A 19,645-nucleotide genomic window follows, 5' to 3' on the forward strand; every position below is an offset into this window, starting at 1 on the left:
TTAACCTTAATTCTTTGTAAGGATATTTAGATGCCTGTCCCAAGCATGTTTAAATTGCCCTACAGTCTTAGCCTCTACCACCTCTGATGGGAGGCTATTCCACTTATCCACTACCCTTTCTGTGAAGTAATTTTTCCTTAAATTTTCCCTGAACCTCCCCCCCTCCAGTCTCAATGTATGCCCTCGAGTTCTAATACTTCTTTTCCTTTGAAGAATGTTTCCCTCCTGAACTTTGTTAAGACCCTTGATATATTTGAAAGTTTCTATCATGTCCCCCCTTTCCCTTCTCTCTTCCAAACTATACATGTTAAGATCTTTTAGCCTTTCCGGGTAAGTTTTGTGATGTAGGCCATGCACCATTTTAGTTGCCCATCTTTGTACACTCTCTAATGTATTAATATCCTTCTGGAGATAGGGTCTCCAGAACTGGACACAGTATTCCAGATGGGGCCGTACCAATTACCTATACAGTGGCATTATCACTTCTTTTTTTCCTGCTACTGATTCCTCTCCCTATGCAACCAAGCATCTGACTTGCCTTTCTCATTGCTTTGTTGCATTGCTTTCCTGCCTTCAAGTCACTTGAAATAATTACTCCTAAATCTCTTTCCTCCTCAGTAGTTTCCATTATAGTACCCTTGATACTATACTTAGCCTTTTGGTTTTTGAGACCAAAGTGCATGATTTTGCATTTTTTAGCATTAAACTGTAGTTGCCACGTTCTTGACCATTTCTCAAGCTTACCTAGGTCATTAATAATTTGTTTGACCCCTCCCGGTGTGTCTACCCTGTTGCATATCTTTGTATCATCTACAAAAAGGCATATCTTCCCTTCAATACCATCTGCAATGTCACCAACAAAGATATTAAAGAGAACTGGACCAAGTACAGATCCCTGGGGTACTCCACTGGTAACATTTCCCTCCATAGATTGCACTCCATTAACTACGACTGTCTGTTTCCTATCCTGCAACCAGGTTCTTATCCATTTAACTGATTTATAATCCACCCCCAGGCTTTCAAGTTTATTTAGCAGTCTGCGATGTGGGACAGTGTCAAATGCCTTACTAAAGTCTAGATATGCTACATCTACAGCTCCCCCTTGATCTATTATTTTCATCACAGAGTCAAAAAAGTCAAGATTTGTTTGGCATGATCTCCCACCAGTAAATCCATGCTGTTTTGGATCCTGTAAGTTGTTTGATTTAAGATATTCCGCTACTCTTTCTTTTAATAGTTTTTCCATTACTTTCCCTACTACTGATGTAAGGCTTACTGGTCTGTAGTTACTTGCTTCTTCCTTGCTTCCACTTTTGTGCAGTGGAACTACATTTGCTCTTTTCCAGTCCTCTGGAATAGCACCTGTATTTAGTTTGCTAACTGCCGCCGGTGACCTCCGTCAGCACGCTGCTGATTAACTGCTTCCATCCATTCAGGGATAAACACACTCTCTCCTTCTGCTGCATTATTCAGCGTTGGGCACTGCAGGAACATACGACCGAGGACGCTCGGTCGGGACCAGCCCACGGAGAGGTATTTATTCATACAGCAGTTTTGTTTGTTGCCACACTCAGACTTCCTATTACGGCCTCCGTTTATTAACATCTGTTGTTCAGCTGCTTACCTGATTGTGGATCCGTATATGGACATTCAATTTGATCTGCTTCCTCATTAAAACCGGAGGACATTATACAATTTTAAGTTCAAGGTGTTTCTGTTTTATATTTTACTATATTGCACTATAATATTGTTTTTACGTGCTTAATCAATGCTATACATATAATAAAACATTTATACATTCTTACATGTCAGCTCCTAATTAGCATATATATGCTCTTACACATTGCGCAGCCACTCTTTTTCGTACCTCAGATTTGTGGTACAGGATTGTCATTACCCATTCCAGACGTTGCCGTTTGGTCTGTCCACGGCACCGAGAATATTTACCAAGGTAATAGCAGAAATGATGATGCTTCTGCTAAAGCAAGGAGTTACAATTATCCCATACTTGGACGATCTCCTCATAAAGGCGAGGTCCAGAGAGCAGTTGCTGATCAGCGTAGCACACTCTCGGGAGGTGTTGCAACAGCACGGCTGGGTTATGAATATTCCAAAGTCGCAGCTGATTCCTACGACGCGTCTGCCCTTCTTGGGCATGATTCTGGACACAGACCAGAAGAAGGTTTTTCTCCCGGCGGAGAAGGTTCAGGAGCTCGTGACTCTGGTCAGGGGCCTCTTAAAACCAAAACAGGTGTCGGTGCATCAATGCACGCGAGTCCTGGGAAAGATGGTGGCGTCACACGAAGCCATTCCCTTCGGCAGGTTCCATGCGAGGACCTGTCAGTGGGATCTGTTGGACAGGTGGTCCGGATCGCATCTTCAGATGCAGCGGCTGATCACCCTATCCCCCAGGGTCAGGGTGTCTCTTCTGTGGTGGCTGCAGAGTGCGCACCTTATCGAGGGTCGCAGGTTCGGCATGCAGGACTGGGTCCTGGTGACCACGGATGCAAGCCTCCGAGGGTGGGGGGCAGTCACACAGGGAAGAAATTTCCAGGGTCTGTGGTCAAGTCAGGAGGCTTGTCTGCACATCAATATCCTGGAACTGAGGGCCATATACAACGCCCTAAGTCAAGCAGAGCCTCTGCTTCGCTACCAACCGGTGCTGATTCAGGCAGGCAACATCACCGCAGTGGCTCATGTAAACCGCCAAGGCGGCACAAGGAGCAGGGTGGCGATGGCGGAAGCCACCAGAATTCTTCGCGGGGAGGAGAATCACGTAAAAGCACTGTTAGCAGTGTTCATTCCGGGAGTGGACAACTGGGAAGCAGACTTCCTCAGCAGGCACAACCTCCACCCGGGAGAGTGGGGACTTCATCAAGAAGTCTTCACACAGATTACAAGTCGTTGGGAACTGCCACAGGTGGACATGATGGCATCCCGCCTCAACAAAAAGCTACAAATGTATTGCGCCAGGTCAAGAGACCCTCAGGCGATAGCTGTGGACGCACTAGTGACACTGTGGGTGTTCCAGTCGGTTTATGTATTTCCTCCTCTTCCTCTCATACCCAAGGTGCTGAGCATCGTAAGAAAAAGAGGAGTGAGAACAATACTCATTGTTCCGGTTTAGCCAAGAAGGACTTGGTATCAGGGCGTGGCCTAGCGGGACATGGAGTAGCAGCTCGGCGTGAGCGCTCTCCACTCCTGAATATCCGTATACATATCCTGAGTGGACCCCCCCGAGCCCAAAATACCCTGGCTGATAGGGGAAGGCTCCGGGCAGCAGCAGAGCCATCGGGAGCAGCCGGACGAGCGCGGACTACGGAGGAGCGGGGCGCCGAAGTTTGTCTCCCCTGATCTCTCCTCACACCTAAGATGGCGCCGGGACTTCCGGCCCCGGCTCTCTGGCGCGGCCTCGCGTGTGCATACTGAGCCGCTCGTACCGGGGGACAGCAGAGAGACCCTGCGGGAACCTGTGGCTTTCTCTCCTCCACGTCTGCAAGCAGCTGCTGTGATATATACCACCCGCGGCCCCCCCTCTCCTGGGGGAAGAAGGTGCTGGACTGCTCACCATTCTCCTGGCTCCTTCCAGTGCAGCTGCAACCTGAGGTACTCCCATCCCCCCCTCGCATCTCCTGTGTGGCCTGGGTGCTGGAGGGCCTAGGACTGGGAGCCCCAGTTAATATAAGGGTCGGGTTTCCTTATCAGGGGTCTCCCCTGCATGCATCCCTGGAACTGCACTATTCAGCTATATATGGGTGCCTGAGGTGCTGAGACTGTGTCCTGTTGATTCCAGTGTGTGCACACCTCACTGTTAATCTGCTCCACATAACCTCTGGGTTGCTGCTTGATATCCTCTGAATCTCTGGTTCTGCACTACTCTAAGATATCTACAAAATGGTGCGGAATCATCATAAATCAGCTGCGTCACGGCTCGCACAATACTCGCATACTCCTAGGGGGCGCGCGGCGGCATCGGAGGGGAGTGAGGACGCCCCGTCACCGGGGTCCCCTAGTCAATCGACATCATCCGTCGATGCCTCTGATGACGTGCTGCAGAAAGTGTTGGAAGCCCTGGCGGCTAGTGAATCTCGTCTATCCGACAAGATAGGCCAAGTACAAGCTGACCTGACCATAATTCACCGCGATATACAAAAGGTCAGAGAGCGGGTCGGGGAGGTCGAGACACGAACATCCACGCTGGAGGATAAACTCCCCCCGCTTAGCTCCCGTGTCACCGCTATGGATGGTCAGCTGTCCGATACTAAAAACAAGATGCTGGATATGGAAGGCAGACTGAGAAGGAATAACATCCGTTTTGTGGGGCTCCCGGAGAAGGAGGAGGGTAGCTCCCCGGAACAGTTCGTGGAATCCTGGTTGAAAAATTCCTTTGGAGCTGATCCCTTTACGCCATTCTTCACGGTGGAAAGGGCCCACAGAATCCCTTTCAGGCCGCTGCCGCCGGGAGCGCCGCCGCGCACACTCATAGCGAAATTCCTCCACTATCGGGATAGAGATGCTGTCCTATCTCTGGCACGCACCAAGGGGCCCCTGTTGTGGAATGGTTCTAAAATTTCAGTGTTTCCTGACTTTGCGCTGGAGGTACAAAAGGATCGTGCACAATTTGTTCCGATTAAACGACGCCTCAGGGAACTTAACCTACAATATTCGATGCTGTTTCCCTCTAGGCTGAGGGTGGTGGCAGACGGAGAATCAAAATTTTTTGCTACACCTCAGGACGCTGCCCAGTGGTTGGACCGATGGGCCCCGGCCAGACGGGCGCTTGCTCCTGATCCTGTATGATGAATATTGTTATGCTTAGGCTGGTATTTTCTACTGATATTCATGCTGCAGTACGTTACTCGGTTGATACTGCATTGCTCCTGCCAATGATTGTTTTCTGCTTTCGTTGATGTTTCTGGTTAAGGCTCGGGGTGGGATCTCCTCATCTTTCCTAGTTAAGGGAGGGGGACCTACGCTTTTTGTCTTTGGGTCACTTTATTCATTGCCCTTTAATGTTAAGTTAGTTTGTTTTAGTTTTCTTTTCTCCTTCTTGAAGGGGAACGGGTTAATGGGGGAAGGTATGCCTCAGTTTGGGAGGGTATACAGGGTGGGGGGACAGAAGGGGGGGGATTGTATTTTGATGTTTGTTTTCTTTTTTTCTTTTCTTGTACGTGTTGCAGACACTATGAGTTCATTGACTACTACTGCTACAGTGGGTTTGGATGTTGAGGGCCTGGCGGGGATACGCGGGACCGACCATATCGCTTATCATGTCTTGACTTATGGCCTCTAATCAACTTAAACTTCTATCCTGGAATGTCCGGGGGCTGAACGATAAGGTTAAACGTTCACTAGTGCTACGGCATGTTAAACAGTATGCCCCAGATGTTATTTGCCTCATGGAGACCCACTTAGTGGGGGCAAAGATCCTAGCTCTCAAGAAACCGTGGGTGGGATGGGCATACCACTCCACCCATACGTCACATTCCCGGGGAGTGTCCATTTTGATTCGAAGGTCGGTCTCGTTTGTCCTTGACCGGGTCCAACTGGACCAGTGGGGCAGATATGTCTTTTTAAAATGTCAAGTCTATGCTATGTCGGTACTCATCATGGCTGTCTATATACCACCCCCCTATTCTCCTGAGGTTCTTAGAAAGGCAGCTGAATTTATCACTATGTATCCAAATGTTGCTATAGTTTGCCTCGGGGACTTTAATAATGTCCTCGACCATGCTTTAGATCGGGCTAGTCGGTCCTCCAATGCTCCTGTGATGCGGGGGAGGGAATTTGCGATACTGGTGGACAGTCTGGGATTGGTCGATGCATGGAGGGTTCGCCATCCTGGTACACGACAGTATACATGCTTTTCTCCTACCTACTCATCCTTTTCTAGGATAGATCTGGCCCTCACCTCTAAAGGCCTGCTGCCGCGGGTGGTTGACATTCAGTACGCTACTAGGGGCATATCAGATCACTCCCCGGTAATCCTTAGTCTAGATATGGGAGATGTTAGGGGGGCACGGTTTTGGCGGTTCAATCCTTTTTGGCTGACTCAGATGGGCACCGGGGCGGAGCTGGAGGAGATGTGGGAGGCCTTTTTGCGGGAGAATCAAGGTTCGGTATCTGACACAATTCTGTGGGATGCCTTTAAGGCGCATGTCCGTGGCACCCTGATTAAGAGAGTGGCTGTTTTGAAGTCTGGCTATACCCGGGCCGAGCGTGACCTTGAGGCGGGATGTAGGAGGCTGGAGCTGCAGTTTGTGGCAGATGGTTTGGACACTACGAGGGAGAGGTGGCTGCTGGCGCAGGCTGACTGGCGTGAGTGTTTGGCCGAGAAGGCTAAATACCGCCTACTATATGCTCAACACACATATTATGCGACGGGGGATAGGCCTGGCAGCTTTATGGCGGTGCTGGCGAGCGCGGACAGAGCCTCTAATACGGTGCCTGCAATCTGCACCAATGACAATACTACGCATTTTCACACACCTGATATTGTGGGTGACTTTGTAGATTACTATAGACGACTGTATAACTCTAGGCTTACCCACTCTGAGATGGAAATAGAGGCGTATCTGGCTAATATTCCGCTACCCACACTGACCCAGGACGCTGTAACTTTCCTGGACTCCCCCTTGACGCTGACTGAGGTGGAATCCGCGATTAACTCATTTCCTGGAGGGAAGACCCCGGGTCTTGATGGAATCCCCTTGGAACTTTATAAAAAACACTTACCCTTTTATGGCCCTAAACTTCTTACAATGTACAATGCCCTGTTTGCGCAGGGTGGGCTGCCTGACTCTATGGCAGAGGCCCTGATTATAGTCCTCCTTAAGCCAGATAAGGACCCAACACGGGTCGAATCCTACCGCCCGATCTCTCTGTTAACAACTGATGTTAAGATTTTAGCTAAAATACTAGCAACAAGGCTCAGTGAGGTGATTCTACAATTAATACACGAGGATCAATCAGGGTTCATGCCGGGCCGGTCCACTTTACCTAATATACGCAGACTATACACTCACCTCCAGGCCCCTCGCGAGGGGTCCTGCTCCTCTGCTATAGTATCCTTGGATGCAGCTAAGGCATTTGATTCTGTGGAGTGGGGCTTCTTGTGGGGGACGCTGGACAGATTTGGGTTTGGACCTATTTTTAAAAAGTGGGTCCAGTTGCTTTATTCTGCTCCCCGGGCTAGGGTATCAGTCAACGGCCACATATCCTCCACTTTCTCCCTACAGAGAGGAACTAGGCAGGGCTGTCCCCTGTCCCCAATTTTATTTGCCCTGGCAATAGAGCCTTTGGCCGGTATTGTTAGATCTAACCCGCGGGCGGCGGGCCTCCGGTTGGGTGGCAGGGAGGACAAGATTGCTCTCTATGCAGACGATATTTTGTTGTTTGTACCTGATTACTCTGCCACTATGCCTTATATTCTGGAGATGATTGTCACTTTTGGGGGTTTCTCCGGCTTGTCCATTAATTGGGACAAGTCCTGTGTCCTTCCGTTGAGAGGCCTTTGCTCTGTCTGCCCTCCCGGGGGCCTGCCGCTTCGCTGGGTGGATTCTTTTAAATATCTGGGGGTGTGGGTTTCTAACCGTTCCTCGCAATTTATAGATTTGAATATACGACCACAGATAGACTATCTACGGTCTCGTGTCAGGGTGTGGAGTAAACTCCCACTTACTGTCACGGGTAGGATAAATCTAATTAAAATGGTTGTACTGCCTAAAATGCTATATGTCCTTCAACACTCCCCCGTCTACCTCCCCCAGAAACTATTTGGAATCATGGATGGTATCTTGTCCTCACTGGTTTGGTCCAATCGTAGAGCTCGGATTGGATTGGATACCTTAACTAGGCCCCGGGACTTGGGTGGTCTGGCCCTCTCGAAACTTAGGTTTTATTACTTAGCAGCTCAGCTGTTCCATCTAATTCCCTGGGTATCTGACTCGTCTGGGGACTTATTAATCGCCAATGTACTACTAGCACTTAAAATTAATTTATCGCCCCTCCAGCTCTTGCTTAGCGACAATGTTACACTCCTAAAGATGCCGCTGATCAAACAAGCAATCATGGTTTGGAGACGGGTACATTCCATGTTGGGGGGGGAGGGATGGGATCCTGACACCCCGTTGATGCACACTCGGGCTCTCACACATTTCTCATCTTTACATATGGGTTCGGTGTGGGGACGCTGGGGGGTTGAATCCATCAATCACTTATACTCCTCCAGTACATTCATTTCCTTTGGACACATGCAAACTGAGTTCAATATACCCGCGTCCTATTACTATAGATACATTCAGCTTCGCCATGCGTGCGCGTCTCAGTTTGGGGCTGCTCCGCCTCTCCTTCGGAAGTCTCCGGCCCACCTACTCCTGACTGATAACATAGGAACGGGGTCCGTATCCGCTCTTTACTCCGCTCTGCTCGGTGCCCATCACTCTGACAGCCTCTCACACCTTAAAGCTAAGTGGGAGGTGGATTTGGGACCGTTCTCCCTAGAAATATGGGAGGAGGCCTTGGGAGCTGCACGTGCAGCTACCACATCAGCTCGTTTCCAACAAATACACTTATTTATTTTACACAGAGTCTACATCACTCCCAGACGTCTTGTTAATATAGGGGGGCGGAGTGACTCTAGGTGCCCGAAATGTGCCTCTCTTGATGGTACCTTCTGGCATCTATTGTGGGCCTGTCCGGTGGTGCGGGACTTTTGGCGGGAGGTGATACGGATTATAAACACTACAGGAATCCCCCTAGATGCACTTACTCCCCTCGTATGTATCCTTGGGGTCATTGATGAGGAGATATTGGAGGCCCATTCCAGGAGATATATCCTCAACCTATGTGCTCTGGCCAAGGTACTGATAGCACGCTCATGGATGGCGACTACTGGTCCTGACATTAACAAATGGATACCGCTAGTAAATTCGGTAGTATCTCATGAAAAGTTTGTCTATATTTCAAGGAAAGCCCCGGACAAATACTACAAGATATGGGATAGGTGGCTAACGTCACCATTGTGCCGATATACTCACGCTCCTTCCCACTATTAATCTCTGACAAATTTAGATAGCACCACTACATGTACAAATGCTATGCAAATAAGCTGTTCGATGTGCATTTTGTAGCTGTCTGCAACCTCATATATACGATGATATGTTAATATCTTCAAATGATTACTGCATCAAGTATGTCAACTCATAGTACAAGCTCTTGTTTGTCTTTTTTTTGATTGTTGTTATGTTTTGTATGTTTATCAAAAAAGCAAATAATAATAAAAAACTATTGAATTAAAAAAAAAAAAAAAAAAGAAGGACTTGGTATCCGGAATTGCAAGAAATGCTCACAGAGGACCCATGGCCTCTGCCTCTCAGACAGGATCTGTTGCAACAGGGGCCCTGTCTGTTCCAAGACTTACCGCGGCTGCGTTTGACGGCATGGCGGTTGAACGCCGGATCCTAGCAGAAAAAGGCTTTCCGGATGAGGTTATTCCTACGCTAATAAAGGCTAGGAAGGACGTGACGGCTAAGCATGATCACCGTATATGACGAAGATATGTTGCTTGGTGTGAGGCCAGGAATGCCCCTATGGAGGAATTCCAGCTGGGCCGTTGCCTTCACTTCCTACAGTCGGGAGTGACTTTGGGCTTAAAATTGGGGTCCATTGAGGTCCAGATTTCAGCCCTATCCATTTTCTTTCAGAAGGAACTGGCTTCTCTTCCTGAAGTTCAGACGTTTGTAAAGGGAGTGCTGCATATTCAGCCCCTTTTGTGCCACCAGTGGCACCTTGGGATCTTAACGTGGTGTTGAGTTTCCTGAAATCACACTGGTTTGATCCACTTAAAACCGTGGAGTTAAAATATCTCACGTGGAAGGTGATCATGCTGTTGGCCTTAGCTTTGGCTAGGCGTGTGTCAGAATTGGCGGCTTTGTCACATAAAAGCCCCTATCTGGTTTTCCATATGGAAAGGGCAGAATTACGGACTCGTCCGCAATTTCTGCCAAAAGTGGGGTCATCTTTTCATTTGAACCAACCTATTGTGGTGCTTGCGGCTACTCGTGAGGATGCCAAGTTACTAGAGGTAGTCAGGGCTTTAAAGGTTTATGTAGCCAGAACGGCTGGAGTCAGGAAAACTGAGTCGTTGTTTATCCTGTATGCATCCAACAAGCTGGGTGCTCCTGCTTCAAAGCAAACTATTGCTAGCTGGATCTGTAACACGATTCAGCAGGCTCATTTTGCGGCTGGATTGCCGCTTCCAAAATCAGTAAAAGCCCATTCCACAAGGAAGGTGGGCTCTTCTTGGGCGGCTGCCCGAGGGGTCTCTGCATTACAGCTTTGCCGAGCAGCTACTTGGTCGGGTTCAAACACTTTTGCAAAATTCTACAAGTTTGATACCCTGGCTGAGGAGGACCTTGTGTTTGCTCATTCGGTGCTGCAGAGTCATCCGCACTCTCCCGCCCGTTTGGGAGCTTTGGTATAAACCCCATGGTCCTTACGGAGTCCCCAGCATCCACTAGGACGTTAGAGAAAATAAGATTTTACTTGCCGGTAAATCTATTTCTCGTAGTCCGTAGTGGATGCTGGGCGCCCGTCCCTAGTGCGGACTTCTTCTGCAATGCTTGTATATAGTTATTGCTTACATAAGGGTTATGTTATGTTATGGTTGCATCAGGTTGGTCTGATGCTCTGTTGTTGTTCATACTGTTAACTGGGTAAGTTTATCACGAGTTATACGGTGTGATTGGTGTGGCTGGTATGAGTCTTACCCTGGATTCCAAAATCCTTTCCTTGTACTGTCAGCTCTTCCGGGCACAGTTTCCTTAACTGAGGTCTGGAGGAGGGACATAGAGGGAGGAGCCAGTGCACACCAGTAGTCCTAATTCTTTCTTAGAGTGCCCTGTCTCCTGCGGAGCCCGTCTATTCCCCATGGTCCTTACGGAGTCCCCAGCATCCACTACGGACTACGAGAAATAGATTTACCGGTAAGTAAAATCTTATTTTTGTTAATTGCTGATAAGTATGAGTGCTGGTTTGCACCCTCCACATGCACTTCCCCCAGAGCAAGCCAACGCACAGCTGGAAACAGAAGGCAGGCAGACTCTTTAGGTTCCTGAGCAGATAAGGGAGACCACCGAGGTATGGGAGGGTAGACAAGGCCACACTGTCACGCTCGGCATAAGTTGGGGTTCCGACAACCGAGTTTTGGCTGAAGGGACAGCTACCTGTGAGGAGAGTAAACGAGGTGGCTGCATGTAATTCCTCATCATGGGGTGGAAGCCAAACTAAGTGTAAACGTTGGCCGGAGGGCGTAAAGAAAAGGAGGACTTCGTAGGAAGATAACTGTAGTTTTAATAAATAGTCAGGCTGTACACGAATATTGGAGAAATAGAAGAAACTGGAAGAATTAGCGTCTATGGTTAAATGACTTGAAGAGTGAAGCTGAAGAACTCCGGTAAAGAAGAACTGAAGACTGTGGTTTATGATTGAAAGACGAGGCTGAAGAACTTGGACTTTGAAGAAATGAAGACGTCTGTGGGAACCGCCATTAGCACCTGGAGCTCCTCTATGACCTGTGACCCCGGGAGCGCTTCCACGAGTGGCAACGGACTTAGACAGCAGGACTGCAGCAGCGTTTAGGTAACCGATGGATGAGAGCAACCAGGACCAGGGAACCAGAAGTAACCTGGGAGCACAGAGCTGGAGAACCTTTCACAAGAGTGTAACTTGAAGCACTGTCACTCTCCCTCTGAGGACAGCCCCCTTTTGTAAGGGGAGAACACGCAGGATTGGCTGGACACAGATTGGGAACTTCATTGGTAATACAACATGGCTGCCCCCAGCACAGGAGACATACTTAGCTGTTAGCACACAGCTTAGCCAGTTTCTGTGTCTGACACACTATACTGTGTCACTACCAGAGAACCTTAACCGCAGCGATCCCCGCTGCAGCGCCCGGCTCTCCGGACCCTCGGACCCCGGCCCTTGGCAGCCGCACATCTGTCCAGGAGGACCCGCCGCCGTGCCAACCAGCGGGACGGTAACCCGTGGGAGCACCCACCGGAGGTAAGGCTCCGGAGCCTGACACACACTAACATCTTAATGCAGGCCTATACTAATCCATTCTGGCCACGGCCTGACTCATTACATAACGGGAGAGTGCCAGTCTTATCTCGTACTCCTGCTAGCTCTCCACAGTGCTACACAGCCATGCCTGAACTCCTCTCTGTACTTGCACTTCCTGCAGTTCCTTGGTGATCCTCCTGAAGACTCCTGCAGCTCAGAGTAAAGCTAGGGAGTGGCAGATAGGGGTGCCTGTGGGGATAGGAGAGCCGCAAAGCTTAGCATTTATCACTGATCACTATCTGTGCACTAATTTATTCCTGTAATATACGGGGCTACTCTGTATAGATTTTGCCACACTAAGAGCCAAGCCAAATTTCACATTAGTGCATTCTTACTACATCAAATCTTTTTAACAATGTTTTGACGAGCCTACTGTGTGGCATACTGGGATTGGAGGTCCCTATTGTGTGCCTTACTATGAATTGGGGGTCGTACTGTGTGGCATACTGTTGGTGGCACTACTGTCTACCATACTATAAATTGGGTGCAAGAGAAGCATGGGTACTACTGGAGTCAGCCGTGTGATGTGGTCAGGGAAATGCAGAGCCCTGTCCTACTGGAGGCAGCCGTGTGATGTGGTCAGGGAAATGCAGAGCCCTGTCCTACTGGAGGCAGCCGTGTGATGTGGTCAGGGAAATGCAGAGCCCTGTCCTACTGGAGGCGGCCATGTGATGTGGTCAGGGAAATGCAGAGCCCTATCCTAAATGCAGTGACTAAATGCTGCAAGTATGCAAAAATTGTGGACTGTGAATGATGTATTTTATGGGGAGGGGCATCCTTAACCCATTTTGGCCCAGGTGGGTAGTTTTCTACTCATGTTTCGAGATTTTTTTTGCGGGATGGCGAATATTGACCCATTTAAGAAAAATGTGGTGGAATTTTTTCTCTCGCTATAATGATAAAATATTGTGCTGGGTAGAAAACTGTCCACCTGGACCGAAATGGGTTAAATATATTTTCTATGTATGTGGGGGTATACAATACAATAGGGGCAGATCTGTGTATAAAACTATTGACATGACCTGTGCATTGCACGCCAACTACCAATTGTATTTTAAGCAATGCAAAGAGTCATATAAAAAAATTGCCCTTCAAAATGAAATCCTAGAGTGAACACTAATGAAGGGACCAATAGCTGGATTGTTTCTGTCGCAGTTGAGCATAGGGGCTCATACACGCATGGGAACCAGTTCTTTGTATTGTCTGCAGAATACCCCTCTGAAATGATTTGTTTTCTATTGGCAGATCTTACCCTTGGAGAATAAGATGAAGTTACCACATCAGTTCCCGATAGTATTGTATGTTGGTATGGCCATCGTCACCTCTCTCTACATTAGCATGGGCACGCTTGGTTACTTGCGTTTTGGCTCCAGCATACACGGCAGCATAACGCTGAATCTGCCCAACTGTTGGTAAGTCCCAGTAATATTTATTATGGTTTAGGTATGGTACAGACAGACTATAAATCCTGTGGATACCTGTGACGCCCTAGTTACTGTATTTATGTACAGTGCTCTTTGTGCAAGACTTTCATGGTAATACTAAGGGGATGTAGTCATGTGACCGGCTGTCAGGATTCCGTCGGGCAGGATACCGACGCCGGAATCCCGACCACTTCAAATGCCGACGAACAAGGACTATTCCCACTTGTGGGTGCCTATAAAACTCATAGAGTGGGAATAGAACCTGTGGCAAACACAGCGAGCCACCGAGCCCGCATGGGGCTTCGTTGCGCACCCCCCCCCCCCCCCCCCCTGCCGGCGTACTAGCGTCCGGGATTCCAGCTTCAGTATGCTGACCGCCGGTCACCCAACCCATAATAAGTATGTATTCTATCACTTTCTTTGAGTTGACCCCTGGTAACAATGCACTAATATACTATACAGGTAATATTTATTTTTCCATTGAATAAGCAAACAGCAACAGTAGTTCAGACATGTACCGTAACTGCAAATACATTTCTCTGCACAGAATAAAGCTAGGTACACACTATAAGATTTTTCCCAATGTACACTGATTCAGACTGACCAAAGCTATCAGTATGTACAGCGAACACAATACAGAATAATCATTTAGCTAAACAATCCCTTAGATTCCAAATCATCTTGCCGATAGTGGCCCTCATTCCGAGTTGATCGCTCGCTAGCTGCTTTAGTAGCAGTGCAAATGCTAAGCCGCCGCCGCCGTCTGGGAGTGTATCTTAGCTTAGCAGAAGTGCGACCGAAAGATTCGCAGCATTGCTACAAAAAAAGATTGTGCAGTTTCAGAGTAGCTCGAGACTTACTCCTAGCTAGCAATCACTTCAGACTGTTTAGTTCCTGTTTTGACGTCACAAACACGCCCTCTGTTCGGCCAGCCACGCCTACGTTTCCCCAGCCATTCCTGCGTTATTATGCGACATGCCTGCGTTTTTTCACACACTCCCCGAAAACGGTCAGTTACCACCCAGAAACACCCACTTCCTGTCAATCACTCTGCGGCCAGCATTGCGACTGAAAAGCGTCGCTAGACCTTGTGTGAAACTACATAGTCTTTTGTGAAAGTACGTCGCGCGTGCGCACTGCGCCCCATACGCAAGCGCAGAAGTGCCGCTTTTTTTTACTTAATCGCGGCGCTGCGACCGGAAGCAGCTAGCGATCAACTCGGAATGAGGGCCAGTGTCTCCATACAGTATACACTAGACATCGTCCGAGGTCTGTAGTCGCTGCGTTATCCGATGCCAGTTCTATGTGCTTTGGACCAACTGTCGGGCACTGGGGCAACATCCACACTAAACATTTATCTGACCAACAACCACATATCTGTCAGGTCGGTCCGAAAATTGAATAGTGTGTACATAGCATAACTTGAGTCCAAAGGTTTCACCATGCACTGATTTACTAGTAAGATTAGTGCTGATTTATACCTAAGGTGTACTTCCCATTTATCACTGAGTGCTGCTTTATAACTAAGGTATACTTACCACGTATCACTGATATATACCTAAAGTGTACTTACCACGTATCACTGATTTATACCTAAGGTGTACTTACCACGTATCACTGATTTATACCTAAGGTGTACTTCCCATTTATCACTGAATGCTGCTTTATAACTAAGGTATACTTACCACGTATCACTGATATATACCTAAAGTGTACTTACCACGTATCACTGATTTATACCTAAGGTGTACTTATCACTTATCACTGATTTATACCTAAGGTGTACTTCCCATTTATCACTGATTTATACCTAAGGTGTACTTACCACTTATCACTGATTTATACCTAAGGTGTACTTACCACTTATCACTGATTTATACCTAAGGTGTACTTACCACTTATCACTGATTTATACCTAAGGTGTACTTACCACTTATCACTGATTTATACCTAAGGTGTACTTACCACTTATCACTGATTTATACCTAAGGTGTACTTACCACTTATCACTGATTTATACCTAAGGTGTACTTACCACTTATCACTGATTTATACCTAAGGTGTACTTCCCATTTATCACTGATTTATACCTAAGGTGTACTTACCACTTATCACTGATTTATACCTAAGGTGTACTTCCCATTTATCACTGAGTGCTGCTTTATAACTAAGGTATACTTACCACGTATCACTGATTTATACCTAAGGTGTACTTACCACTTATCACTGATTTATACCTAAGGTGTACTTACCACGTATCACTGATTTATACCTAAGGTGTACTTACCACTTATCACTGATTTATACCTAAGGTGTACTTACCACGTATCACTGATTTATACCTAAGGTGTACTTACCATTTATCACTGAGCGGTGCTTTATAACTAAGGTCTACTTACCATGTATCACTGATTTATACCTAAGGTGTACTTACCACGTATAACTGATTTATACCTAAGGTGTACTTACCTTTTATCACTGAGCGCTGCTTTATAACTAAGGTGTACTTACCACGTATCACTGATTTATACCTAAGGTGTACTTACCACGTATAACTGATTTATACCTAAGGTGTACTTACCTTTTATCACTGAGCGCTGCTTTATAACTAAGGTGTACTTACCACGTATCACTGATTTATAACTAAGGTGTACTTACCACATATAACTGATTTATACTGAAAGTGTACTTACAATTTATCACTGAGCGCTGCTTTATAACTAAGATGTATACTTACCACGTATCACTGTTTTATACCTAAGGTGTACTTACCATTTATCACTGAGCGCTACTTTATAACTAAGGTGTACTTACCACGTATCACTGATTTATACCTAAAGGGGGGTACTGACGGGAGAGATGTGTGCTGAGTGATCTTAACACAGACCGCTCAGCACACATCTCTCCCCCCGCTCAGCACAGCGCGATGTGCTGAGCGAGGGGGGTGGGACGGACGGGGGGCCGCTCACTTCATACAACGGTGAAGTGAGCGACCCGCTAGATTGAGCCTGCATGCAGGCTCAATCTAGCACCAGGGATAGCGCATCGCTATCGCTGGGGGGCATACACACGGCAGATCCGTGCTTAAAAAACTAAGCAGTCTAGTCAGATTGCTTAGATTTTAAACACAGATCTCTCCGTGTGTACCCCCCTTAAGGTGTACCTACCATTTATCACTAAGCACTACTTTATAACTAAGGTGTACTTACCATGTATCACTGATTTATAATGAAAGTGTACTTACCATTTATCACTGATTACATTGCCCCAGCCTCCCACAGAAGACTGACCTGACCTGTCAGAGAGAGAGGAGCTCCCACTCCCTCGCGCTTAGCTCTGGGTGACACTGGCAGTCCAGCAGCAGACTCCAAAACACTGTGTGGGCGGGACGGCGGTTTCAGCCGTGCCGAATAGGTCCTGGGTCCCGGCGACGTCCACACTGTTCTCTCTATGAGGTGGAACCCTCAAGCCAGTCCTGCCCTCACGCCACCTCCTTATTCCAACACTCTGGCAATGTGTAACATGAACCAGCCGCAGCCAATACAAATCGGCCTGATTCTTATTGGCTCCTGCTGCTGGGCATCCACTGCGATCAACCAGCTGAATGTTGGTGGGGTGGTCATGATATTCTTATATTCACATAACGGCCTGGTCTGTATCGTGCTTTGCATAAGAACTGTCCAGGCATGCTTATACATAACCCAAGTGTTTTATACAGAGTCTGGGTTTTACATCTTGCCTGATTTATATACACATACTGTACATATATTCAGTTTCTTATTAGTTCTGTGTAGCATTCTGTAATTCTTACAATTATTATCAATACAGTTAGTCCTATACATAATATAAAAGATTTGTTGCCTCTCTTTAGTCCTGTCTGATGTTACGGTCTCTCTTGTGTTTCCTGCAGGCTGTACCAAGCTGTGAAGTTGATGTATTCCTTTGGAATATTTATTACCTTTGCGCTGCAATTTTATGTTGCTGCGGAAATTATAGTCCCCTCTGCCACTTCCAGAGTGTCTGATCGCTGGGTTCTATGGGTGGACCTATCTGTGAGGACAGGCCTGGTTTGTATCACATGTGAGTTTGTCTATAACATTTTTGTATTATTATTACATTTAATATTTATTCCTTTATGTTTGATTAAGAATAATAAGGCAGCTCCGACAATCCAGTCATTTACCTAGACTAGAGGTCCATACACAGTGTAGTGTAACGATGGGATGTGGTCAGAATCCCCATAGTACTGTAAGTACAGGGGGCCAGGTTAGGCACTAGGGGAAGGGTTAGGGTTAGGCTGCGGGAATAGGGAAAGTTAGTGTTAGGGGGTGGGGGCGATTTGGGTTAGTCTGCGGGAGAGGACAGTTAGGGTTAGACTACGGAGGTGGAGAGGTTGGGGTTAGACTGCGGGTAGGGACAGTTAGGGTTAGGCTACAAGGAAGGTGGGGGATCAATTAGGATCAGTAAGAGGGCATGGGTAGGTTTAAAATACTTCCAAGGATCCGTCGGCATTCTGCCCGTCAGGATAGTGACTGCTGGGATTTTGTACCCAACCTGTTCTGACACCTACTGTATGTCCCCTCAGTCCTGTATTCTCCAGACCACAGCACCTGGATAATGCTTAGGCTGAGCAGGGCTGAAGCCAGGAGAATTTCTATTAAAAAGAAAAAAACTAAAAAAACCCACTTTTTTGCTTAAAATGTAAAAGAATTGGTAGATTTTGTTTTCTGTGGTTAGGACATTAGTATTGAATAAAGAATATAATTTTCTCCGCCTCTTAGCCGTTATTCTACTTCCATGTCTGCCAGCTTGGTATGGGTGAGATATGCATTGTGCAGAAGGATTGGGTCATAGAGGCAGATGCAGAGATGGGTCAGCACAGCGTCATTGCTCATATATGTAAAAGCAGCTGGAGGCCTCCTGCCGGCTTCTCTGATTCGCTGCATAATCAGATCATAACCGTTGTTGCCGACACAGATCTGCATGTGCATAGATTGGGAAACATTGGAGTGTACATCTCTGGATCAGGCCCACAGACAGGCAGAAACACATTCTTAAATACTGATACTCTGCTTTAGGCTGCTGCTGTGTATTATAAATGCATCATTCCTTATTTTAGTTAATTAGGAAAACCATGTTACCCAAAGCACTGAAGGACTTAGTGTATATAACATTTATTGCCCTGTCAGTGATCGGCTGTAGGAAAGGATCCCCAGCATCCAGTCGCCATCTGAGCTGCCACGTCTAGCCTCCCCCTGATGTCAGCATTTCCTCTAATCCCATTATTAGGCTGTCAGAGTTGATGTGTAAAGTAGGTGCTTGCCTTGTCTGTTCCCATAGGGTCACTCGTACATTATTTGTATTAATTAATACCTTTCACTCCTCTTTTATTTGCTTTTCTCTGCTGGTGGGCAGTCCCTGTCATCAAAGAACTGTATTAGATAGAGCGCTGCTAGGATTTAACATTGGTGTTGATGTTGCTGGATAAAGTTTTAGTATATTATTACCTACTGGGAACGTACACATTTGGCGTAGCTAATTGAGCTGCATGTAAGGTGTAAGGACGCTCTCAGGGGCCTGCCCTACCTTGTAATCATAACACCTCCGTGTCTACCTTTTTCCAGTCTCTCTACCAGTGGCCGAACAGTGGACCTACTGTATGCACAGGGACACTCCTTTTGTCCTCTTATCTTAACATGGAGATGGGCCATAACCATTTTATTATTTCTAGTTACTAGCCCATTTATCATACAATATTTGCGGCTATGTCCCTGAAAACACACATTTTCGGGGGCTAGCCGAAATATGCATCCCCCCCCCCCTCCCTCCACCAATGTAAGTAGGAGGGATCCCTCCATTTCTGCCCGCAGCTGCATCCCCCATAGGTTTCTATGGGGGATGCGATGCTGGACGATGTATCACTATCGGGAATGCAAAGTAATCCTTATATTGGCTCCCGCTACTACCGTAATCTACTGATTGTGGCTATGGGCACACTTCAGGAGATACAGGGCCTAATTCAGAGTTGATCGTAGCAGCAAATTTGTTAGCAGTTGGGAAAACCCATGTGCACTGCAGGGGGGGGGCAGATATAA

The 19,645-nt window shown here is 47.2% G+C and overlaps 1 protein-coding gene across 2 annotated transcripts in view; it reads left to right on the forward strand.

Annotated features, from left to right (window-relative positions):
• LOC134933262 (proton-coupled amino acid transporter 1-like) overlaps positions 1-19,645 on the forward strand; it is a 155,015-nt gene that overhangs the window by 127,198 nt on the left and 8,172 nt on the right. For both annotated transcript variants that reach the window (XM_063928330.1, XM_063928329.1), the window contains exons 9-10: positions 13,372-13,538; positions 17,461-17,630. In XM_063928330.1, the coding sequence (XP_063784400.1) occupies positions 13,372-13,538; positions 17,461-17,630 (337 nt within the window). The remainder of the gene's footprint in view (positions 1-13,371; positions 13,539-17,460; positions 17,631-19,645) is intronic.

This window comes from Pseudophryne corroboree, chromosome 6, assembly GCF_028390025.1.
Source record: "Pseudophryne corroboree isolate aPseCor3 chromosome 6, aPseCor3.hap2, whole genome shotgun sequence".
Lineage (NCBI taxonomy): Eukaryota > Metazoa > Chordata > Amphibia > Anura > Myobatrachidae > Pseudophryne > Pseudophryne corroboree.